This window comes from Bemisia tabaci, chromosome 6 (assembly GCF_918797505.1).
Source record: "Bemisia tabaci chromosome 6, PGI_BMITA_v3".
Classification (NCBI taxonomy): Eukaryota; Metazoa; Arthropoda; class Insecta; order Hemiptera; family Aleyrodidae; genus Bemisia; species Bemisia tabaci.
Window position 1 is genome coordinate 18,846,255 of NC_092798.1, and position 25,629 is coordinate 18,871,883.

Genomic DNA, 25,629 nt, shown 5'->3' on the forward strand with positions numbered 1-25,629 from the left:
CTTTTTAGATTTTTGGGCATTCAGGGTTTGGACATTTTGACTTTTGGACATTTTCTTTTGGACATTTTGACCTAGCACCAGCGAGGACACTGCGGACTGCGGGGTCCATTTCTGATTGGCTCAACCATCTTAAGCTGCATGGTGGTGGCTGAGGGTCTGAAGCCTGAAAATGGCGAACTTTGAAGGCAGATATGGGTTAAAATCACTGGAAAGGTTCCGTTCGCTAGAAGCACCATACATTGTCTCACTTTATCAAACATATTCTTACTCACAAAAAACAATTATAGGTGTTACAAAAAAAATAGCATATAGATTTTGAAATAATACTAAAAAATATAACCGCAGTAGAGGTCCCGTGAACCCCTTCCCTCAGAGGCTAGTCTCCCTATCCTGAAAAATGGACCACTAGACAAGGTACGAATTTCAGCATTCTGATACATGCTAATGAACCAAAATTTCACGTAAAACACGATGCGCACAACGAAAATTACAAAAATTAACTCCTTACGAAGCTATTTAGTGATTCTTGATGCGTGAATTCAAACCACCCGCTCATGAAAACTCAATAGTCTACGTGATTCACATCGAGCGCTAAACGTTATCATGACAGCCTCTGCTATATAAAAATCTGGCAACCTCAATCTTGACACTCTGGCTCAGCTATAGCAAATTGCTTGTAATTTTAACAACACGTGGTGGGAAATGTATATTGCTTGACTGAGAGGCTTGCTGAAACCGTTGTAGTGCTCGATTTGACTCACGTAGAGCTTTGAGTTTCTTGTGAGCGGGCAGTTCAAATTTCTCGTAACCAATGTAAAATAAAAAATTTAATATCTTCTTTAGGAGTTGGTTTCAGTAATTTTCGTTGCACGAATCGTGTTTTACGTGAAATTCTTGTTAAGAAACATGTATCAGATTGTTTAAATTCGTACCTTGTCTAGTGGTCCATTGCGACCGTTTTGTACCAGCTCGACATCATTAGACTACTGTGAAAGGTGAATGGGTTTTCAGCCCCCTTCAGTTTTTTCATGCTCATAATAATTAATTAACGACTGGCGCAGCAGTTATGACTGTCAAGATTTGGCGGCAACCCCCTCTTGTCCAAAATCGCTACCATTTCGGAGCCCTGAACACTGAACAGCCTTTATGAGGCCTGAAGTCCTGACTCTTCGTAGAGAGGTGCTCTATTAAGAAATTCGGCAACTCTGCTGTGAAACATCTTCCGGATAGTAGAGGCTGAAATTGCACGTTACAGGATGGAGATTATAACTTGATCGCATATATTATCTCCACACGTGAGGGCTTCTCCCTTCAGCTGGCAACACTTTCGTTCGCTCGCCCGTTGCCGCCGGCCAGTTATCAGTCTCAACGGTTCCCACTGCTCCTTTTTATGGCCTTTTGAAAAAAAAGTTGCACTTTATCTTTACTATTGCAGCTTAATGGTCATTATTAGTTTAATAGCTACTAACTTCAACTGTCACAGTTTACGCCTGTTTCGGAAATTACTCCAATCGCAAAGCAATTTCCCCCCTTTTTTCTTAGAGGATTATGACAGTTCTGTCTCCAACTTATCGGGAAAGATGAATATTAAAAATAGGTGTCTCAGATTCAACCAGCGGAAATTTCAGAGGAAACCCTCCAGGTGAGGAACAGGCCCGCCAAAAGGGGAGGGATGCTGGGTTCCTGGTACCGGAGCCCGGGCCCCGGAGGGGCCCGTGTTACCCGCGAAAAACCACTACGAATTCACATGCAACCCTTGTTTCGTAAGAAAAAGTGAAAAATTTACCCTAAAAATTTCACAAAAGGTGAATAGATTTTCAGAAACACGCTGGGGCACTGTAAAATTCTTCTTAAATTTTCAAGATTTTCAGTACAAAGGGATATTTTTAGTAACTGCGTTTCATTTTCTTCCGTCGTCAGATGCTAAGAGTCTCCAGTCTGGGCATCCTCGACTTCAATGGCTCATGCCTCAACTCCCTTGCCATAGACAAACGAAGGGGGAGTCCAGGGGGGCCTGGCCCTCTTAAAACTGAAAATAGTATCATATGCCCCCCCCCCCAAAAAAAATAAATAAAAATGTTCCAGATGTTTTGAATGCAACAATTCGCAAGTATTTTGTGCTGAAAGTAGGGAAAAAAAACATAATTATTCCGCAGAAATTGATGGAAAAATTCTTTATGGAAGCTTCAGAATGCGACCGATTAGTCGTATAAATTCTAAAATTTCTCGGGGGATGCCCCTCGGACCCCCCCCCCCCTCCTTGCTTGAAACTGGTACCAGGGCTCGTGATGGGATGGGGAGCCTGCATGAAGGCTATTTCCATTTAAATCTTCCGTCACATTCATACGGCGCAATGATACAACTATTTGAACTCTCCGGAATGCGTGAGGTATCACGCCGCATTTGAAGGCGTTTTCAAAACAGCCAAGATACGTTATCGGAATAATCGTTTTGCACGGTTCATATTGTTTTGTTTCCATTTCCAACCACTTGTTAAATTATAATCCTCCTATAAAAACCACCCATTTGCTAAATACAATTCTACCTGAAGCGCACTTAAGCGCATTCATAACTGCAGAAATGTTAACGGAAATCGAAAAGGCCAGCGTGCATGAAGGCAGGCCCGCCACAAGGGGGGGGGGGGGGATACTGGGTTCCTGGTACCGGGGCCCGGGCCCCAGATGGGGCCCAGTGTGGCCTACCCTAAAAATTGAAGGCAAACTAATGTGGCGTTAAAAACACCTATTCCGTTTCCACGCTATATTTATAGGGTTTCGATTGAACGTGCTATTAATTCGATCATTTGGGAGCTCCAGTTGCCTACCTGAACTGAAAGTGAGCTGATACTGTAATATTTCCCCGTTTTGAAAGAAAACTGTTTTTAAGGCTGCTATGATGCACAGTTGTAGATATATTCCTACGACCCTGGCGCGCTCTCCCAACATCGCGTGTTGAGTGTACTCGCTTGTTTTTTTTTTCTCTTTTATTTCCTAAAATTTATTGTCCTCTTATATTACTTACTTTGAGAAGAAAGGTACCTACAAGTTCTTGTTTATTTCAAAAAGTTCCCAATTTTAAGTTTTAAAAATATTTATACTGTAGTGGTCAGTGAACAAGCAGTTTTACACTTTTAGCTACCTACGCTACGGTGCTCTCATCGGGAACTGACGAAGTGACGAACATACGCTAAAAGAAATGCCCCTTCACCGAAAATGTCCAATTGAATTCGCAGTTTTTTCCTTTTTTCTACTTCCTCGAAATTGGGCACTTTCTCAAAACCGATTATTCAACGGTGGTCGATGCGTATTCTGGTAGAAATTGGTAAGGAAGAAACCTGCAGATCTATCGAATCCAGTGATCCGATCCGACTATTTCTGCTCGGGAACGTTGCGGTTTTGCCTACACGGACATCTGAAGGCACTTTTGTTTTTTTGTTTCCGGGCCACAATTTTACACCACGTTCGAGGTGCTTTCCAGTGGAAATCGGCGCGTAGGGAATTTTGCCAGTTCAAGCTTCGGTCAAAAAAATGTTGCGCAGAAGGGCAGAAAATGCCTTAAGATACGCCGGCCGGCCGTCACGGATTTTGGCGTGGTCGAACTAGCGTGCGATATATCGCATCGATTAAGTAAAAAATCTGGCAGATTTTGAATTTTTAGCCAAAGAAAGAACGATATCCCAGGGCCGGATTTACCTACTTGCCGCCCCCTTCTCATTCGTTTTGAAACATCAATTAAAACCATCAAGTGAACGTGCGGAGGGGGAGGGGTGCATATGACTCGTTTACTCGTGTTGGACACATTTTTGCGAAAGCCCTGTCAACACTACTAAAAAAAGTTCATGGAACTTTGCGCGAAATTTCAGTTCCATAAAGGACGACGGACCGGTCTTATGGGAAAAGTGGGCCCGGTTAAATCGGCTGGCGTTTTGATATGTTGTAGGTCTTAACCTACTGATCAAAAGTGTCAATGGGCATTTCTCCCTATCTCGAAGTTTTACCCCCCATTTTGGGGGTCAAAGTTGCCAATTCGGCGTATATTTGGCAGTTTTGACACCCGGGTTTATTGGTCGCCTATGAGATTCTTTGATGGTTTCTTGAGTCTTTTGTATCCTCTGAATAGGCTAGAGACCATCCGAACTCAAAAACTGACAATTTCGCCTTATGGGTAAGGGGGGGGGGGGGGTGTTCACGCCACCGATTTCAGAGTCGGCGAGCCGCATTAAACCGATTCTTTCGCCATGTTTTGGAGAATTTTTTATGCAAATGATTGCGACTGCATCTAGAAAGGTCGACTAAGATGCAGCTCAGAATATACCCCCGGGCGGGAGGGGGGGGGGGGGGGTGCGACCGAACTCGAGCAGCGTAACTGGCTTGCGCGGGTCGGATCAAACCGATCCTTCTATTATGTTTTGGAGAACTTTTTTGCAAATGACTCAGGCTGCTTCTTGAAAGGTCTAAGATGCAGCTCAAAATATACCTCCCCCCCTGGGGGGGGGGGGGGAGGCGAAAACTGGGCCGAAAAGCCGACCGAACTCGGGCAGCGAAAGTTGCCCGAGTTTGATTGTTGATCGGTTGATGAGTTGATAGGTTGACCGATGATTTTGTCATGTTTTGGAGTTTTTTTTTTTTTTTATCCCAATGAAACAGACTGCATTTCGGAAGGTCGACTGAGATGGAGCACGGAATATGCTGTATGAGAAAGGAGGCTTCTCAATCCGCACCCTCCCTCGCAATAGGATCTCTCAGCATAGGTCAGTGTGGCACTGACACTAGTAGAGTGACACTTTTGAATGTGGCTAGGACGATTAAAACTTCATACCGTTTAACGCATCATTCAATTTTCAGCATATCCTGATGCATTTCAGAATTTCGACGAGGGGAGGGGTTATTTGCTTTTGAAAAGAAAAAAAATTAAAAAGAAGAAGTACATGACCTTGTTTTTTTCTTAGATTTTCTGATTACGTAAAAAAATCTCAGCGAGCTCGCCTCACTTTCTGCACTGAGAGCTTCCAGGATTTGATCCATTACTTATGGAGCTCCAGTAGAAAGAATGAAAAACCCAGAACTCGTCAAATACCTTCAGAACTGATTGCATTGCATATATTGCCTTTTTGCGAATGCTTTGCTTTCTTCCTTGCCTTTCTTGACATTCTACAAAACTGTTTAATGCTCGATAATAATGTGCGATTTCATTTAAAAAATCACCTAGATGATATATTTCTGAAATCAACCGACGTTATATACGTCTCAGCCGTAGGAATCATCTGCACCATTAGCTTTCGCTTATAGAAATATTGGGCTCAGTCGGAAATGCGTGTCAGCTAAAACGACCCTCGGAATTATGTATGAGTGATGGTGGTGGTAAAAAATGCCACTATACTAGTGTCAGTGCCACACTGACCTATGCTGAGAGATCCTATTGCAAGGGAGGGTGCGGATTGAGAAACCTCCTTTCTCATACAGCATATTCCGTGCTCCATCTCAGTCGACACTTCGAAATGCAGTCTGTTTCATTGGGATGGAAAAAAAACTCCAAAACATGACAAAATCATCGGTTTGATGCAACTCGCGAGAGCTAGTTTCGCTGCCCGAGTTCGGTCGGCTTTTCGGCCCAGTTTTCGCTTCCCCCCCCCGGGGGGGGGGGGGAGGTATATTTTGAGCTGCATCTTAGTAGACCTTTCAAGAAGCAGCCTGAGTCACTTGCAAAAAAGTTCTCCAAAACATAATAGAAGGATCGGTTTGATCCGACCCGCGCAAGCCAGTTACGCTGCTCGAGTTCGGTCGCACCCCCCCCCCCCCCTCCCGCCCGGGGGTATATTCTGAGCTGCATCTTAGTCGACCTTTCAAGATGCAGTCGCAATCATTTGCATAAAAAATTCTCCAAAACATGGCGAAAGAATCGGTTTAATGCGGCTCGCCGACTCTGAAATCGGTGGCGTGAACACCCCCCCCCCCCCTTACCCATAAGGCGAAATTGTCAGTTTTTGAGTTCGGATGGTCTCTAGCCTATTCAGAGGATACAAAAGACTCAAGAAACCATCAAAGAATCTCATAGGCGACCAATAAACCCGGGTGTCAAAACTGCCAATTATACGCCGAATTGGCAACTTTGACCCCCAAAATGGGGGGTAAAACTTCGAGATAGGGAGAAATGCCCATTGACACTTTTGATCAGTAGGTTAAGACCTACAACATATCAAAACGCCAGCCGATTTAACCGGGCCCACTTTTCCCATAAGACCGGTCCGTCGTCCTTTATCTCTGTGTGAACAAGGCCACCATTTTGTAAGAAATGAACGTAAAAATTATGCAAGAACAAACATAAATGGACGTATCTCTGTCAAACGGAACTAAGCGCCAATTTGAGTTCCTTCTGAGGAATTTAGAATCCCGGATAGCGCGTTCTGTCAAACGGAACTAAGCGCCATGGAAAAGCATTGCGAGTATAGGAACGAATGAGTCCGACGCCCAGTTCCGCCGCCAATCCAAGCCCCCCTCTACCTTCCTCCCCCTATGGCGCTTAGTTCCGTTTGACAGAAATACGTCCAAATGTGGTTTAATGATTTTAACTTCCGCCGCCGCACTGACCGCACTGTGTTTGGTGCTATGCGTGAAATATTCCTACAGTCTAGTAGGCGCTATGCATTGCACGCCGACCGCTGCTGAACGCACTGTGTTTGACGCAATGCGTGAAGTATTCATGAAGTCCAGTAGACGCTATGCGTTTCACGCTGACCGAGTGACCGCACGGTTTTTGACGCAATGCGTGAAGTATTCATGCAGTCTTGTAGGCGCTATGCGTCTCATGCCGACCGCTGCTGACTGCACTGTGTTTGACGCAATGCGTGAAGTATTCATGCAGTCTTGTAGGTGTTAATATGTGTTACATGCCGACCGCCGCGCCGAGGACTTCTCCTTTTCATCTCAAGTCCTCGTCATCGTTGCTCTCTGCGCCGCGACGCTCCGCGTAATTGCGTGTTTGGTTTCTCTCTTAACTCGACTAATTAAAGATGTTGTCTCTTGTAGGTATCACCGAAAGACGACAAAATTAGAAATTACTATACTCTCAGAAAATGAGAGATTTTGTCGCCTTTTCTCATGTAGGTACAGGTAACTTATTTTTCTGAGTCCGATTTTTTGTATGCCTACATTTAAATAAATTGCAAAATTTGCCGCCCCCTAAATTTGCCGCCAGGGGCCGCGGCTCATGTGGCCACCCCCTAAATCCGGCCCTGCGGTATCCCAGGTACGATACACTGAAAAAACTTCTACATCGACAATGCGAGGTTATTCTTCAAAGCGTATCCCGCTTCCATTCCCCTGAAATTTGCCAATTTTATGGTTTAGAATGATTTTTTAGGATCATACGCAAGGGTTATCGTTCTTCTTTTGGCTGAAAATACAGAATCTGCGGAGATTTTTTACTAATTCATGCAATGTATCGTACGCCAGACACCGTAAGGCCTCACCTTAAGATGCAAAAACTCCGGTTTAAGGTAAAGGATTCCGATCATCAATTTTCGATGCTAATCATTTCGCTTTACTTTAAAGAAAATCGGGTCTAATTGTAAGTTTCAAGCCGTAACTTATTTACATCTTGGATAGTATTTTCGTCGATCGAGGTAAATCAAATCTCGGTTCGCCAACACCGCCGGCAGACATAAAAAGAGGTTTTTGAATGATACGTTTTTCGTTCTTAAATTTTGAATCGCTGACGAAAAGTAAATTCATGAGTGCTCTTTGTACCAATTAATATTTCAGGCCTATTGACCCCTCAAGACTGTCGTATAGATACCTTTTTTCTCCCTCCACCTTTAGGAACATTTTCCGCTGCTGCGTCACAAATAATGCAGCTTTTCCAACTCTGGAGCAATTTGGTATTGCCAACACAAAAATTTGAAAGATCTTGTCGGCAGTATTCGCGTCCTAGGATTGAAGCTTATGAATCATTGACGGAATCATTCCCTGGAGTTGCGATGGTTAAAAACAAATGGTCTTGGAGCGCCGAGAAAAGAAATTCTGGTTATTGAAACCGACTCTCTGGTACCCTTTTCTTTTACTGACAATGACATTTTAGGTTGCCAGGAGAATCTCCAGTTTTCCACATCTTCTACACCAAGTTAGAGAAGTCACTTTCTTCCCTTTCTCTACTTGTGAGAGTTTAATTTTATTTTTGCAAGAATGTACCATGAAGCCTTATATGCAAGAACAGCAGATGCCGCGTTTCCAAGTTTTGAGAAAATCGCATTCAAAGTTTTCAAAGCTGAGCGTTTCCATGTCCGTGCAGCAAATAGGATTCAGTCAAGGAATTTATTATAGAACGAGTCTGCCTCTAAAAATAGAGCTTTAGATTTTTGAAAAAGCAAACGTCAACGAGATACAATGATTTTAAAAAAAGGCCGTATCTGCTGTTCATACAGAGAACTTTTTTTAAAACATAAAATGAACCTACTAGCTAATGAAAGAGAAGTAGAGCAATTGATATTGATCAAATTATGATTACTATTGAGTTTTTAAATGTTTTTCGGGGGAAAAAATATTAGGTAAAACTTTCAAAAAAATATAAGGAACCAACTATTTCATCAATAATCATAAATGGGGAAAAATGCAATCTTCCGAAGACCTACGTACATTAGGTCAAATTGACTTTGATTACTTTTGTCATGTGCTCATAAACTCGATCCTTAAGGAGATAAAGAGCTTCAACAAGTTATTTAGCTCAGTACTTATTTCAACGAATTCTGACATACGCTGTTTACAGATATAACACAGTTTTTTATTCATATCTTAATAAAAAATTATTCAAGAAGTCTGCAACTTGGTATCAACACTCTTGAAGATTAGCGGATTTTAAAAATACGTTATCTCTAAAAATGGCAGATGCTCGATACCCGCTGTTTTTACAAACCTGGCTTTATATGATCTGTTCACCTCTTTATCTATTATGTGTTTTTCAACCACATTAAACCAAAACAAGCAGATACATAGATTTATTGAGTGGATATTTTTCGTATCAAAAGAGAACTTTACCAATCTAAGTCATGGTCTAATGAAACTTGCACTAAAAGTCAATTTAAAAAGCGCATGTTAATTTTTCTCATTTTGCACCTGATGGCTGAAGAGCTCGTTTTCTATCATCAGGTAATGTCAATTTTTGTTGTTCATATAAATTACCATGAAAGTTCATAACGCTAAGAAAGACACACTGCACCTTAAATTCAATACTCAGAAGACCTGTAATAATTAATCACAAACCTCAATAACATTCTTAAAAACTTGAACCAGCTTGAAGCAAATAAGAGCAAAAACAAGTTTCTTCTGAGAAACCAATTTTATTTAGCAGATCATAAAAACTGAGCTGGGTCAAAAAATTAAAATGAGAATCAGAACTATTACCATATCACAAGCTCACGTCATGGAGACATTAACGGGATAAAATGTGAGTCCTTCATCTCACTCCCCAAGAGATCACAAGCAACTACTGTAAGTCTTTTTGGAGCAGATTAAAATGTCCCTTTGTTCAAGTGTGACACTTCTTTTACAAGCAATATTCCAACTTCACGGGTACTCCGCATGAAATAAGCCAAAAAGTGAAGGGCACTTCATCGAATAGAAGGCCTAGGAAGTTTGGAGCAGCCTATATTCCTGTGATAGTCTTGCTTCTTTCATGGTCAACAAATAAAAAAATTTTAAATGGTACTTAAGAGGTGGGCTTTTAGGACAAATGGCTCCTAAAATTTTAGGATGATGTTTGCACACTGATCACAAAGGCAAAGAAGAAGAAGAAATTCAAAATATGTACTGAACAAAAGATATTTTAATAGTAAGTAACCTTACTCTCAAACAGTAAAAAAATATGTCAGGTAACAAAAAATTAACTTTAGAACAGGATCTACAATTAACATAAAAATTTTCACGTAAAAAATATAGAAAATTATGAGACTAAGTATAGTTAACAAAATAAAGCAGAGGGCTTCATTTTAAAATTTAAGAGCTTAACTAAACGACACATTATAATGAAAAAAAACGGGGAATTCCAAGGCACATGAGCCCATTTTGAATCAGGTTCAACTAATAAAAGGTAAATCCTGTCATCATTATGTTTATTCACTTGTCAAGAAATAAGGTCTAACATCATTTAATTGGATAACCGATGACTGGAAACAATTTTTTCAAAAATTCACTCACCCCTAAAGCTATGGCATTTCGTTCAAAAGGGTAAGTTCACTTTAGTTGATTTATCTATCTCGTCTGCAAATAGACACTGCAGGAATCGAAGAAGATCAAGGCAATCCCTCATTACTTCAATTCTGAGTTTACAGAATTAAAATTATGGCTCAGGCCACAGTCTTCTAACTTTTTGGCGCAAGAGCAGTTCACAGATTGATGCTATAAACTAATATTTTCCTGTCAGACTCAGGATAATCTAAGGTTACATTTAAAATATCAGTCAAAGGAGATTTGAGAGGTCAATACAGACGAACGCAACATTTAACATGAATAAAGATGCCTCAAACCTTCTTCTATCCACCATGATGAGATGGCTCCTCACTGATAAGAAGAAGATAAACTATACTACTTATCACAGTCTAATGAGGAAACACTCCTGTCGAATGTTATTTAACTCGTATAAATGAGATTTACATACTTAGAACGCGGTTTTTAGCTGAGTTGTCAATTTTACAATGCAAAGTAACCGGTGAGAATCAGCAATTCAATCACCGAGAGTTAGTTAAAAACGTAGATAAAAAGTTGGCAAGTTCTTGCCAATTACTTTGGACACTGAATTTGACGACACTGTTGACAACCTTTTTGCAGTGAAAGATCATGTCAAAATTTTGCCTGACTAGTCACAATTTTGTCACCGGTACAACAAGTCAGAATTTGAAGAAGAATGTACAGATTATTAGAAAAATGTAGACATAATAAAACATGATATAAATCCAAGAAAAGGTAAAAAGGAGTTTAATAGAATCATTCAAACAAAATGAATTGAAGACTTTTGTGTAATTACTTGAAGTTATTCTCGAAGAGTGGTCTGCGATCGTTCACAATGATTTCCTGCTATTAAATGAATCTATTCTTACATTATTTTTATTTGTGTACTGTAAACTGTTAATTGAAATTAGAATGATTATTTTCATCCTTTTACAGTAAATTTTCAAGGAGTCATATCCTGATTACAAAGAACTGGCAAAGATCGTATAGTGTGATAACTTATGCAAGCCGCTGAAAATAGAGCTAAGCAGTTGAAATGGCCTGATTTACCAGCTATGTCATTCTAGAGATATTCAACACATTGATTTCCGAATTCAAATGAGTCAGTTGCAAGGAATGTTCAATCCATTTCTTTTGAATGATATTATCAAATGAGAATAACTTTATCAGAACTAAATAATTGAAATGAGAAAAATAGCTTTAGGCTTGAAACGTAGTATCATGAATTTTTCAGAATTAGATGAATAGACAAAAAAAATAATGAGAAAATGGTATCATAAATAATACTTAACTTATAAACCAAAAAATAATAGGAGAACATGAAAATAAAAATGAAAGAAAAGAAAAAAGACAAAGGGTGGACAATTACCACGCTTCTTCTTCTTCTTGTACTCCAGCATTTGAATGACCATTGTCGTTGCTCTGAAAAAAGAAAGAAAAAAAATTACTCACATAATTATGTACATGTTCAGACTAATATAATCCTGTGACAGCTGTTTAAGGCCAGCTAAAGTGGCCAATCTTGGAGTGACTTGTTGAAATTAATTAACTTGCTTCCTTCGTATATGTATGCACTTAAATAAAACACTATCTTGAAAACAGAAAAAATGACGATCAATGGAATGATGCAAATTGACAATGAGAAATACTTTAGGAGCGATAAATGCAAAATGTGAATCTGGCAACAGAGGCAGTAAAAGTACCCTTAAATGCAGTTATTTCGAAGGTGCTACATGTATGTTCTTCTGTCAATTTAAGTCAGTTTTTCTAAATGTCAATCCTCAGACTATGAGACTTCTGTGTGCCTATGAGAGGCTGCCACCATTTTTTGCTGACAGCTTCCAATGTTTCTGCATGAGAAGCTACCGCCACTCATGAATTGCATAAATGTTTGAAGTTTTACACTGATGCCTACAAAACAGAAGAAGTTTTCACTGAAGAAGGGTTTCCTTAATTTCTTTATTTTCCAATTCCCTGGCTTCTCTTGACATATCAGCTTCTTATAATGATTACAGCTTCAGGCTGTAACTGAAAATTCTCTGAATCTAATGTTTCGTGGACGAGAAAATTCATTAGCTTCAAGGAGTCATTTCACAGGGTTGTTACGAAAGGTCTAATGTTGAAAGTAAGGCAATGCTGAACCTCTCCATAACTTTTTCCACTTCTGCAAATTTCCCATAGGTGTCTAGGTTGCTGCTACAAAACTGGATTCGGAGATAAGATCAAGCTTGAGGTAAGGATGTCGAAAATGCCCGAATTCGTTAGGATTGCAGCAAACATGAGACAAATCTTGGATCATGAGGCAATTTTCAAAAATAATCGTTTTTTTCCATCGATACTTCACCAAAGTGGGGGCAAAACTAACATTTCAAAGGGAATTGGCCATTTTGACATAAAATTGGACATGTGATTGAGAGGCAAGTAGGAAATACGATCATGAGGCGAAAGTTTCAGAGAGCAGCTGATGGTTGGTGTTCTTGAATTTTCAGTATCCCTGCTGGCTCAAGTTGCTGAATTATTGACACTGCTTTCAGGAAAAATTAGACAGTCTGATAAAAGTATTGCAGGCCAGTCTAATAAAAATTAGGATAAGAATATTAACAGAAATTAACTTACTCGGAAATCTCTTCCTCCGAAATCATCGGCCTCGTAGGCTCCTCTTCCACCGCCTGCAGCTTGAGTCAGAAAATCGGGCACTGGTTGTTTACACTGTGACAAAGAAAGATGATATGTAGTTTATTGGTTAAAAAGAAAGAAAAAAGTACGTGGAATGATTTAATAAGGTATTGCGAATCAGGTTCAGAGGAACTGATATGGCAACATGATTAATTTAATAAATGGATGGCTTGACTTAACACCGGGAATCTTAGTTACAATGTTCCAAATTTCCTATTTCATTAATGTTCTTGAGGGACTTCAAACAATTGACTTCCTTACTTGAAATTTTCAAGGAATTTTCTTCAACAGAAGAAAAATGACATGAAGGATGGTTATCGATAGGGCTGTGCGAGTACTCGAATTTCGAGTCGAGTCGAGCCGAGTATCGAGTACTCGACTCGGCTCGAAAGTTAGGTTAGGTTCGAGCGAGTACTCGAACTCGGCTCGAGTGTCAACAACACGAGTTTTTTCGAGTATATTTCGAGTTTTTTTGAGCCAGAAACGCCGAAAGAGTCCAACTTCCAAATATTTCAATCATACTTCAACTAACGTTAGTTTTGCCATCATTTTACGATTGAATAACATCAGAGTCTCGTCGGCAAATTTCTACCATCCGCAGCGCCAACACGCTACCGCCCGGCGATTTCCTGCCGCCCGCGGTTTGTAAATACACGGAGTCATATGAGCGCATTTATGCGCGCGACCAATTTCAACCTGCGGCGGCGACCGCCGCTTGGAAGACTGAAAGTGAGCACGTGTTTTGGACCTTTTGCGCTCCAGATAAACGGTGTCGCGGCGGCAGAAAAAAGGTGCTGCGGCTACAAAAATATGGATCGCGCGATTCCAAAAAACGTCGCGGCGACAACTGCCGCCGGCGACACGGCGACACGAATTGCGTGCATAAATGGGCTCTAAAGCCTTCACTTGTGCCGCCCGAAGTTCCTTTGATGTACGCCGCAGATTAAATCACGTTTTAAAACTCGAAATTACTCGAACTCGACTCGAGCTCGACTCGGCTTGAGGGTCATTTTCAAAGCTCGAAAAAGCTCGAACTCGGCTCGACTTAGTGAAAAAATACTCGAACTCGGCTCGAATCCAAAAAACCAGGCTCGCACAGCCCTAGTTATCGATGAGGGTCCTTCTAGGGCCCACCTTGGCTGACTTTCCTCAACCCAACCAGTTTTTTCACATTGAAGGTCTATATTTTGCAGAGTATGATCATGATTTGGTCATTTCAGGTCTGCAGGGTTGCTATAATTTCTTCATCATCAAATTTCGCGACTATTTTTACTTTTCCCCCAACTCCAACATTTTTGGATTCCCTGACTTTTCTTAACATTCTAATAAAACTTTCACTTTGATTTCCCTCCCCCTTCAAATTACACTCACTACTGCTAATCACATCTGGCAAATTTCCCTAATTTTTCTGGGAACTCCCTAACTTTTCACAGCCATCGCAAACTCCCTGACTTTCCCGGTTTTCCAGACTGCTGGCAACCCTGGGTCTAATACTGACCGAAACGTGGACTTGAGGGCCAATTTTGGAGAAAAATACAGAATTTTTGGGCATCCGACTGAAAACCCACATTTTCCACTAAAATCAGTCTTCAGACCAAAATTTAGGCCAGTATTAGACCCCTTGAGACCAAAAATGACCAAATTATGATGCATTCCGTAAAATATAGACCTCCAATGAGTGAAAAATCGTAGCATTGAGGAAAATCAGGAAGGGCCCAAAACAGGCCTCAATCGATACCCCTTCTTTTTTGTTAGGGTAGATAAGACAACTCTACCATCACCCAATAACTTAACCCCTTCTCACAGTACACCTGCACCAACCATGGCTTAATTTAGTGTGTGACATTCTACCAGTCATGAGTGGACTAGGAAATAAAATTGTTGGTAATTCATAAATTTTTGTCACATTTTCTGAACTTTCAAACCTACTTTAAAGATACGATTATACTTCTAGACATGAGCTAGCCTACTTTTGGGTATCCAATAGAATTTTCTATACAAGAGGGCATCAAGGCATCATCAGGGGGTTGATTTATCAAGGCATATATATAAGAAAAGGAAGGAGAATCCACCTTGGTCTTGACAACCTTTGAAATGAGTGGATTATCACTTGTGGCTTACTACGTATACAGGGTGATCCAAAAGTCCCTTCCACCCCCTCTAACTTTTTACCTAATTGAGATAAAGATTTGAAACTTGGGGGATATTCCTAGGTCAAAGGGAGCTACTTTTCGGCCCCCCTAAAATTTTCAGGGGGGCCCCCCTTGGGGGGGCAACGGCCCCCAACTTTGAATTTTCAAATGGGAAGACCCCCTTTGTGATAGCTCGTTCGAAAGAGCATAAAAAAAGAAAACTTTTCGCGCAAACCCGAAGTCAATATCTCAAACCGTTTCAAAATGGCGGCCGGTTAAAGTTCAAAATGGCCGAAATTTCACACCGGTTATTTTTCGATGGATTTGCGCGAAAATCGGTATGTAGGGGTATTTTGACACGAGAAAAACGAATTTGACGTTAGATTATCAAAAAAAACAAAATTTTCAAAATGGCCGCCGGTTAAAGTTCAAAATGACCAAAAATTTATTTTTCATAAATCTAAGTTCAAATGTGTTTATCTTATGCCAAATTACTCTCAAATTCCAAGTTTTAGGCAAATCCATCAGGAAAAACCCAAGGTGACAATTTTCGGCCATTTTAAACTTTAACCGGCGGCCATTTTGGAAATTTCGGTTTTTTTGAAAATCTAACGTCAAATTCGTTTTTCTCGTGTCAAAATACCCCTCCATACCGATTTTCGCGCAAATCCATCGAAAAATAACCGGTATGAAATTTCGGCCATTTTGAACTTTAACCGGCCGCCATTTTGAAACGGTTTGAGATATTGACTTCGGGTTTGCGCGAAAAGTTTTCTTTTTTTATGCTCTTTCGAACGAGCTATCACAAAGGGGGTCTTCCCATTTGAAAATTCAAAGTTGGGGGCCGTTGCCCCCCCAAGGGGGGCCCCCCTGAAAATTTTAGGGGTGCCAAAAAGTAGCTCCCTTTGACCTAGGAATATCCTCCAAGTTTCAAATTTTTATCTCAATTAGGTAAAAAGTTAGAGGGGGTGGAAGGGACTTTTGGATCACCCTGTATGATAAATGATATCAAGATAACATCATGCACTGCTTATGAAGTAAAGACATATCCATCAATAATGAAAAAGAGGTATAATTGCTTAATATTTTACTTAATTCATATATCATCAAAACATGATACTATGCTACATTCAACTAAATACTGGCGACAGCAATTGCGATCAACTGCAAATCATTGGTTTTCCTCAATCTTTCACAACACTGGCCTCTGGTATTTTTTTAGAAGTGGGCTTCTTCTAATCTGTGACAAGAATGGTCAGCTGCAGGATAGTCATGCGTACGTAAGTATTTAAAAGGCATCTTCATGAAGTTATCATTATGAAAAAAAAATAATAAGTAAGAAAGGAAATGAAACGTACATCTTCCAGCATTTTCACCAAATTAGGTGCTAAGGAACTATCGTGAGAGGGGTCGAAAAAGCTGGTCGCTAGACCTTTATTTCCGAGTCTTCCAGTTCGCCCAATGCGATGAATATACTCTTCCAATTCTTTTGGCAGATCAAAGTTAACCACATGCTCTACACCCTTGATGTCTGTAAAAAAAAAGAAACAACACCAAATAAGAAAGAGAGAAGATGAAGTCCGACAAATCGGAAATTTAAATTTAAACTTTTCTGCAAGACTGGTGGGTGCTGCTGCTGTTAAAAAATTTAGCAAAGTGGGGAATAGACTCGATAATTACCAACATCTACGGCATTTTTAACAAAAATTCACTTTGAACAAAGTGAATTCAAGGTCTTCGTTGTAACATAAAGAAATTGAAATATGCAATGCGCTCAAGAATATTGGAAAGGTATTACACAACTCTCAACTTAACAAGGATACCTGAAGGAGCCATTAAAAATTGAATTAAATGCTGTTTTTGGTTTAATTGGCGAGTACTTTTGCTCACCATAAAATTCAATTCCTTGGCGGTAAGAGTAACATTTCGAGAGGAAAGAGTTCTTTCTAGTAAAGAGATTACCACACATGCTAAGTGATAGTGAAAGTGAACTTTGAGGGGGGGGGGGGGGGCTTCTTCCTCTTGACTCTTGTCCATCAATTTATCTGCACAAAAACCCTTCCTCAGTAGTGAATTGAACTTCTATACCTTTAAAGGTGTTCAGGATTCTACTGTATAACATAGATTAATTAAGGTGAAACTTGCCTAGACCACGAGCAGCTACAGCAGTGGCGACCAAAATTTTCATGCGACCACACTTGAAATCATAAAGCGCTTGCTCTCTCTCGTTCTGAAGTCGATCTCCATGAATACTTGTGGTTGGGAAGTTGTGCTCTGAGAGAAATACTGCAATTATGTCGGCAAGTCTCTTGGTTTCTACAAAGACTAAAGTTTTTTCAGCACCTGCACAGAGGAGAAAAGAAGATCAAGAGTCAGCAAAAATCTAAGGTCAGAATCAAAGGATCAATCAAAGTGAAATATTTTGCTACAACTATCATGAAAAACAATTGGAACAGAACTTGCTGATGGCAAGTGCTGCTTTTCATGACAAGTGTTCAAGCTTGTGGATCTGCTGATGGGCTGCCTGTGATAGAGCTGAGTTAGCGTAAACAGCAAGTCTCTACTTTAAATTTCCGGAAATTTATTTGACACCCAAGACAGATGGTGAAATTAACAACCGGATGAAGGAATTTAACAACCAGATTCTCAACTTATCTCAATTTGCGGCGCAGTGCTTCGATTATAATGTTAGAAGTAAGGGGAACAAATATGGCTTCACGGAATATGTTTTGATGTTGACAGGGGTTGTAAAAGACATAAAAAGGACGATATTTATGTTTTTTCCTTCAGCATATTTTTATCACGCTTTTGGTGTTATTAAAATTTGAGCCTTTCCTCCAAGTTCAGCTGAGAAATATGAACCTTGGTGTACAATCTAAGCAGTACCAAACAACTCATCCCCCAATGTTTCAGTAAGAATGACTCAATCGTAAATCATTATTTGGCTCATCTATGACAGAAATTATGACAACTGACACTTGGTCCACTTCCAATTTTCAAAAAGCTCTTGAGAGAGAGAGTATGTAACACAGCAATGGCTCTACGTAGTAAGGAGTACGCAAGTTGAACCTCTAAAAATTAGGCAATGCAGTAGAGGTTAATTGCTCCAGTAACAAATATTATTACCTTCCTCTGTAAGAATTTCCTTTAATTTATCTTTTTTCTCAAACTTCGAGACTTCAAAGAACCTTTGTGTGACATCCTCACAAGCACCACCAACAATACCAACAGATAAGAAGAGATGATTCCTCAAGAACCTTTGAGCTAGTTTCTGTATTTCTTGCGGGAAAGTTGCAGAAAACATCAATATGGTTCGTTCTTCCTGAAAAGAGGCAAACAAAGGAGATGATGTTGCAATCAAGAGTCTCAGTTTAGAAACATCAAAATGGAATTGAGGCACTGGATGCGAAAAAGGCACTTCTCAGTTGCAGTGTTTCAGAGTCTCATGGAATATTTCATTCATTGTGACGAAAGTGAATGCATCCATTTCACTAAAAATTTTACAGAATATTCCTTAAGTTTCTACAATTTTCTATGGAAAGAATTCTGGAAAAATCACCCATTGAATTCTTCTCCGAGGGATTGATTCGCAAAAGAGATTCTGTAACACCGCAATCAAGAAGTGCCCTTTTCGCATCCAGTGCCTTAATTATCAAAGCAAAGTTGCATTCAGCAGCCTTTTGGAGGGCATTTACAGCTTAACATTTCCCATATCCATTCAAGGATGCGAGAGGTTCCAAAACCCTGTCTGTTTCCTATGCTCAAGCATTCTTGCCTTCACAGAAATACAGGGTGATCCAACAAGTCCCTTCCACCTTCCCTTCTAACTTTTTTACCTAATTAAGGTAAAGATTTGAAACTTGGGGGATATTCCCTAGGTCAAAGGGAGTTTCTACGTTTTGCGCCCCCTAAAATTTTTCAGGGGGCCCCGCCCTTGGGGGGGGCAACGGCCCCCAACTTTTAATTTTCAAATGGGAAGGACCCCCTTTGTGATAGCTCTCGTTCGAAAGTAGCATAAAAAAAGAAAACTTTTTCGCAGCAATAGACCCGAAGTTCAATATCTCAAACCGATTCAAAATGGCGGCCGGTTAAAGTTCAAAATGGCCGAAAAGTTCACACCGGTTATTTGTCGATGGAAATGGCGCGAAAATCGGTATGCGAGGCGTATGTTGACACGAAAAAACGAATTTGACGTTAGAGATTTTCAAAAAAAACCGAAATTGCCAAAATGGCCGCCGGGTTAAAGTTTAAAAAGGCCGAACATTGTCACCTCGGTTTTTGCTGATGGATTTGCCTAAAACTTGGAATTTGAGAGTATTTTGGCATAAGATAAACAAATTTGAACTTAGATTTCTAAAAAAAATCAATTTTTGTCATTTTGAACTTTAACACGGCGGCCCATTTTGGAAATTTCGGTTTTTTGAAAATCTAACGTCAAATTCGTTTTTCTCGTGTCAAAATACCCCTACATACCGATTTTCGCGCAAATCCATCGACAAATACACCGGTGTGAATTTTTCGGCCATTTTGAACTTTAACCGTCCGCCATTTTGAAACGGTTTGAGATATTGACTTCGGGTTTGCGCGAAAGTTTTCTTTTTTTATGCTCTTTCGAACGAGCTATCACAAAGGGGTCTTCCCATTTGAAAATTAAAAGTTGGGGGCCGTTGCCCCCCCAAGGGGGGCCCCCCTGAAAAATTTTAGGGGGCCAAAAAGTAGCTCTCCTGTGACCTAGGAATATCCCCCAAGTTTCAAATCTTTACCTCAATTAGGTAAAAGAGTTAGAGGGGGTGGAAAGGGACTTTTGGATCACCCTGGATATCAAGTTCCATGGCAAAATTTTGCCTGATGGTTTATATTAAATCAATGATTATCAGTTTAATTGATCATTCCTTATTCTATGTGAATATGTATCTGAAAAAGGATGGTTAAAAATGCAGTTCTAAGAGGGTAAGAGCAGATCGAGCAGAATAATTGCAGGAACAAATAAAAATTGCCTGAGAACACCAATATTTGGACCTCACACCTCTCTACCAGAGCGTATTGCTCTAGGCCACTGCACTCCAGTTGCGCTGAAATGTCTGAGGCGTTGTTTAGCAACTCTAGAATGCGATCCTCTTTACGATTTTATTTTTGGGGGGCTTTCAGGAACATTTGGCGCAAAAATCGAAAAAAAAAAAGGTCCAAAAATTTGGTACGAAAAGACTCAATTCATACTTCACTTAAAATCTTGGCAGGACCCTGCGAGATTCCCCTTGTAAGATTTGCCTCGTGTTAACAGCAGTTTGCAAGTTGTGAGATTGGGCATTTTTTGCACCTCATATCCACCATGAGTTTGCGAAAAAGATCGCTATTTAATGCCTCAAAAAGCTTTGAAAGTACACAAAAGTAAAAACCACTTTCATATCTCAATCATATTATGAAAGTTTGGCTTCGCTTACAGTCGCAAACTCATCAACTTTATAAGATGAGAGATATTTTTGACACCATAGTAGTGACATCCAAAGCAAGCTGTAATTGAATCAGTGAGTTCGAAAACACACCAACTCGGAAAAAAAAAATTGTTCAGGAAACACCTAAAACTGCACAGCGGGCGAAGAAGTTAGTTTAAGAAAAACCTTCTTGGTGCCGAAGGACAAGCACTTAGAGACTTTGTAAAGCACCAAGTTGAAATCGATACACCATATTTGATGACAGAGAATTAAGCGTTTAAAAATTTCCGAGCTGGTGTGTTTTCGTTCTCACCGACTTTTAGATACTGATTTTCACAGTCTGCCCAGAAAAATTTATATTTTTTGACCTGAATAACGCTTGAAAATTTACATAACTTGCTGGTACAAGGTATACTGAACTGAAAAAAGGAAACCACAAAATCGGATGGTCACCCGTTTTCCTTGAAATGGCCAAAAATTGGTATTTCCAATGAAATATTTCGATTCTTCCCTTTTCCCATCGCTGTTTCGAGCACTTCAGATTGCAATATCGAAATTTCCTTTTGCGTGCAGATGCTTCTATCCATAAGTGTTGCTAAACCGTAAAAAAGTGAAAATCGAAAAAAACCTGAGTTGGTGTGTTTTCTAACTCACTGATTCAATTCCAGATTTTTTAGTTATCTTCCTTCACAAAATGTTCTCACAAAAAGTCCAGCAAGCATTCGTTCTTCATAGTTTCAGGAAAACTGTGTGGTACCATTTATGATGAAAATATTAAGTATATTTGTAATGTGTAAGTATTGTGATCAGAATTATTTTTTTTAAAACCTAAATGGAGTTGCAGCAGATTGGCTTCAGACAAAAAAAAACAAATAACGAGATGACCTAAGCTTTCCACAAATTAGGTGAGATCAGTATTTTCTTAGCTGTGGGCTAATACATGTTGATGAGATTTTCTGGAATTAGGCAGTCAAAGAGCTGAAATATTAATGGGATTACCTTTAATGGCTCCATCGAAGGATGATGAAGACATTTTTCTATGTTGGGTAAGAAACCCATGTCCAACATTCTATCAGCCTCATCCAATATAAAAAAGCGGCAAGAATTAAAAGTGATGAATCCCCGCTCTAAAAAGTCATTTAATCTTCCTGCAGTTGCGACCAATATGTGGCAACCTCTCTGCACAGAACAAACAAATAAAACGTTCATTTAAGAATGACATCTGTTGAAAAAGGTTACTGAGGTTATTCCTTTCTTCTGAAAATTGTAATGAATTTTTGCGCTGAATCCAAATTTCAACTGATAATGAGCACGTAAATTTACGTAATAATTATGGTAATAACTCACGTGACAGCTAAGTGACGGGGGTCTTAGAAACTTTTTCTTTCTATTCTACCTGACATTCCAGGTTTTCCCAGACTTTTATCCAATTTAGAAGTAACAGTAAAATAAACATAAATCATAACAAATTACTGGTAGGGGGAATGAGTTACACAGGAAAAATTCACTGCAGACTTGGAGAGAGCACTGCAGAGACTTCAGTGTTGAAGCGCTGTGGAGTTCTGCAAAAAAGCATTATCTTGCACAGGAGTTCGCAATTCTCCTGGCTAAGCGTTTACTCTCCCTGGCTTTATTGGTCAACATACACCCAGCACAACACTGAATTGGTGCACCCAAAATTTAGGGACAAAACTTAAAATTCACCAGAAAGAGATAAGAGAAATGTGTTTTTAGAAGAGGAACTCACCGCAATCCGGGATTTTTGTGTTGACACATGCGTACCACCATATGCTACTTGTGCTTGTACCGCAGATCCACGAACAAAAATCTTAGCGTTTTCATAAATTTGAATAGCCAATTCTCTGGTAGGTGCCATAACAACAGCTAACGGCTCAATGGCTTGACCGTAACCACCACCGCCACTTGAATCTGCTGGGTTCTCAAGTAAATCATGGATGACTGGCAGAAGAAAGGCGGCCTGAGTGACAAAGGAAAATCAAATGAGAAAATTGGTAAAAGCATTTGCTGATCAAAGAATATGCGTACACGAGGGCAGTAAATGACAATTTAAAGAAAAATTCAAAATTCTACCCTTAGATTCTGAGGGTGGCTACTTTCAGGATGTGTCTGCTCTTTAGTTTAACAGTCCAAGAGCTGATGAACGGATCAGATGTTAGGGATGAAATTCAAATTTTATTATTTACATGCAAAGGAAACGTTTTCATAAGTCTCTTCTCTGCTCTGCAGGTTGCAGACTGCAGCACATGACTGTTACAGTCTCCTATCCACCCACAGCCTTTCAGGGAGTTTGCAACCTCCTATTTCTTGTACGGCCTTGTGTGGCCACCCTCTTGCTAGGTGTCACCTTTGTCTCCACTAAGGCGAAATTCAATCTAGTGTCTTTTTGGAGAGCCTTTTCTTCCACCATTCACTTAAAAAGTCCATACCAGACTAAGTGGTAGGTCATAACATTGAATACAATGCCATTTATGACTTCCATGATCTAACATTCTATCATTGCGGATTCAATCGCTTCTAAAAATTCCTCCAAAAATTCATCTCCATTGATATTACCAAATCCTGTGTCCATTTTTTCAGCTGCCGAACATTACATCCATACGTTATAATACTTGGACGAAAGCGCTGTAAAATCTAAAATTTCAAAATCTTTTTCCTAGACTTCAAATTTTAAACTAGGGAAAATGTAAGGAGAATTCAAAACTACTCTTAGCTCTAGCTCATTTTTCTCCAATGAGTCCATAGGTTCCTTCCTGATAAATCCGGTCAGCAAGATGTAAGGGTTCCGCAATCTTTTCAAAAAGCATTGATCAGGACTTATGGAAGGAATGCCAGTGTTTTATGATGAAATGCAGAAAAAAGATACCTAAATAAAAAGAAAAACCAATGAGTATAGAGTAACATTCAAAATTTTTTAAACATACCGTTTTGCCTGATCCTGTTTGGGCGCACGCCATCAAATCGCGTTTTGCCATTACTATAGGGATTGAATATTTCTGGATCGGGGTCGGTGTAGTATATTTCATTTTCTTAATGTTGTCCAATAGTAGAGGCCTAAGCCCAGAAGCTTCATAACTGGGAATTGGTTTTGGTTTATTTTCTCCAGAGACCTATCGGGAAAAACAATTTAAAATTTTAAGTAAAACTACTGTTGAATCACTATTCACACTGCAAGAATCTGTTAGGTAAGAAACATTACAAAATGAGATTAAAAATTGAGTGCACCTTAACTTGAACATGAACGGATTCTTTTCTGAAACCACTGACTTCCATGCAAAAGATAATACAACTAATTTTCATTGTCAGAAATGATTAAATGAAATTGTTATTCGGAACATCAGACACATTCTGGAAAGGAAATGAAGGTGAAGAAATGATTTTTCACCGGCTTTCTTTATTTCCTCGTACTCCCTGACTGTTTGAAATTCCCTGAATTTTCTTGATTATCCCTGACAAGCACCCTGATTTTAAAAACGAGAACTCAAGCTCTCCGAACTTGAAAACCTAGTTACTGAATCAGACATTCTTGTGAGACCTCGAGATAAAAGTGAAAAATTAGTTTCTAAAAAACAAAATAAAAATATAATCACAAATGGCAGAATTAAGCAAATTAGACAGGGATTTCTATTCCTCTGGTAATGGAGAGAATGAAGGTCAAATTTAAACAAATAGACAATGAAGGATTTGCAAGTGTCGGAAGTTTGGTGAATTTCATGTTTAAGAAGAAACTACTGAATGAACTTAGCATGAGAATATCCTTGGTTTCTGAACTGAACGATCGTTAGAATGGATATGACCTATTGGCCTATTTTGCGAAATAAGTAAGATTGAATGGAAAATGCCTTTTTCCAACTTTTAAATGTATTTTTCAACAATTTCTTGAACCAGAAAAAAATTATGAAAAATACGGCAAACGCAGCTCAATATGCACTCTCAGATGCACCGATATAATTTTTTCGGCCAAATTCTTCATTTTTAAATTAGAGTACATTTTAAGTAGTTTTCAAAATTTGAATATTTACAGAAACATATAACATGAGACATTCTTAAATCAGACTTTGTAACAACAATGTCACAGACAAAAGAGAAAAGGCTCCGTCTCTTTTCCTCTTCTCATTAAGTAGGATTACAGGCTTGAAATCACAAAATAGAATTTTGTTGTCAACCGACCCAGGTTAGTTGAAGCAACAAAGACAGCAAATGAAATCCTCCTGCTCATACTTACTTGAACTGGTATGTTTTCGTATTTGCTGAAGTTTATTCCACTTGAGATTCCACTATCATATAAATCATCCTCTGTCCGCTCTTCCGGAATGTAAGTTTGGGCAGCGGGTTTATTGGGGTCCACTGTAGATCAGACGAAATAAGGTAAATTAACGGTGAGCTCAGCAATGAAAAAACTGAGTACATACCTACCAAACTAGTTTGAATAAATCACAATAAATAAAGACTTAAAAGTCCCCTTTTCACGATCAAAATGAGCCCATTAAAATGAGTCACCAATGTGACTGGTGAATGTTGCTGATCAAAATTAAGAGGTGCTGCAGCTTTATGGTCAACATAAATCGCTGACTGAGTATTCAAATAAATGCGTTTTGACACTCTCTTTGTGACTCATGAAGAATAGAAATTAGAGGCGCCTCTTCATTTTGATCAGCAACACTCAACGGTTGCACCCACAACCCATTTTGATCCCAGAAACCGAGCTGAAAAGAAGATGATGTGATTATAGCAGCAAGTTACTCCAGTATCATATGACAGGATGATTTTGAAACTTGAAAAAATTGATGTCTTCAATTAATGAACTGGCTTTGCAATCTGTTGCAAATATTGACAACTTAACATGCATTCTCATCGCACACTTTATGTCTTGCTTTCATAAGATATTAGCCATTGTTAGGGTATGAATTAAAACTGAACTAAGGAAAGAGGCAAAGTGGTTATATGAACCACTTAAAACCTCTGTTATATCTTTGGTGGGTCTGATACAAGACAGGCAACTTTCACTCGTGGCCAATTACCCACCTTCAGTCAGGCCTTATAAAGAGGATAAAAAGCTGAAAATAACCTGGATGCAAAAAAACAAGGCAGATACATTGAGGTGGTAGCATTGCAATTTGAACCATCATTTTTAGAGGATCACTAGGGTAAAAG

The 25,629-nt window shown here is 39.4% G+C and overlaps 1 protein-coding gene across 1 annotated transcript in view; it reads right to left on the reverse strand.

Annotated features, from left to right (window-relative positions):
* Window positions 1–9,798: 9,798 nt before the first annotated feature.
* vas (ATP-dependent RNA helicase vasa) overlaps window positions 9,799–25,629 on the reverse strand; it is a 33,240-nt gene continuing 17,409 nt past the window's right edge. Inside the window, exons 5-13 of the mRNA XM_019059247.2 lie at window positions 24,701–24,822; window positions 23,400–23,585; window positions 22,205–22,435; window positions 21,457–21,636; window positions 18,152–18,347; window positions 17,171–17,368; window positions 16,384–16,556; window positions 12,834–12,926; window positions 9,799–11,639 (exon numbers count right to left, since the gene is read on the reverse strand). Of these exons, the coding sequence (XP_018914792.1) occupies window positions 11,583–11,639; window positions 12,834–12,926; window positions 16,384–16,556; window positions 17,171–17,368; window positions 18,152–18,347; window positions 21,457–21,636; window positions 22,205–22,435; window positions 23,400–23,585; window positions 24,701–24,822 (1,436 nt within the window). The 3' untranslated portion in view covers window positions 9,799–11,582. The remainder of the gene's footprint in view (window positions 11,640–12,833; window positions 12,927–16,383; window positions 16,557–17,170; window positions 17,369–18,151; window positions 18,348–21,456; window positions 21,637–22,204; window positions 22,436–23,399; window positions 23,586–24,700; window positions 24,823–25,629) is intronic.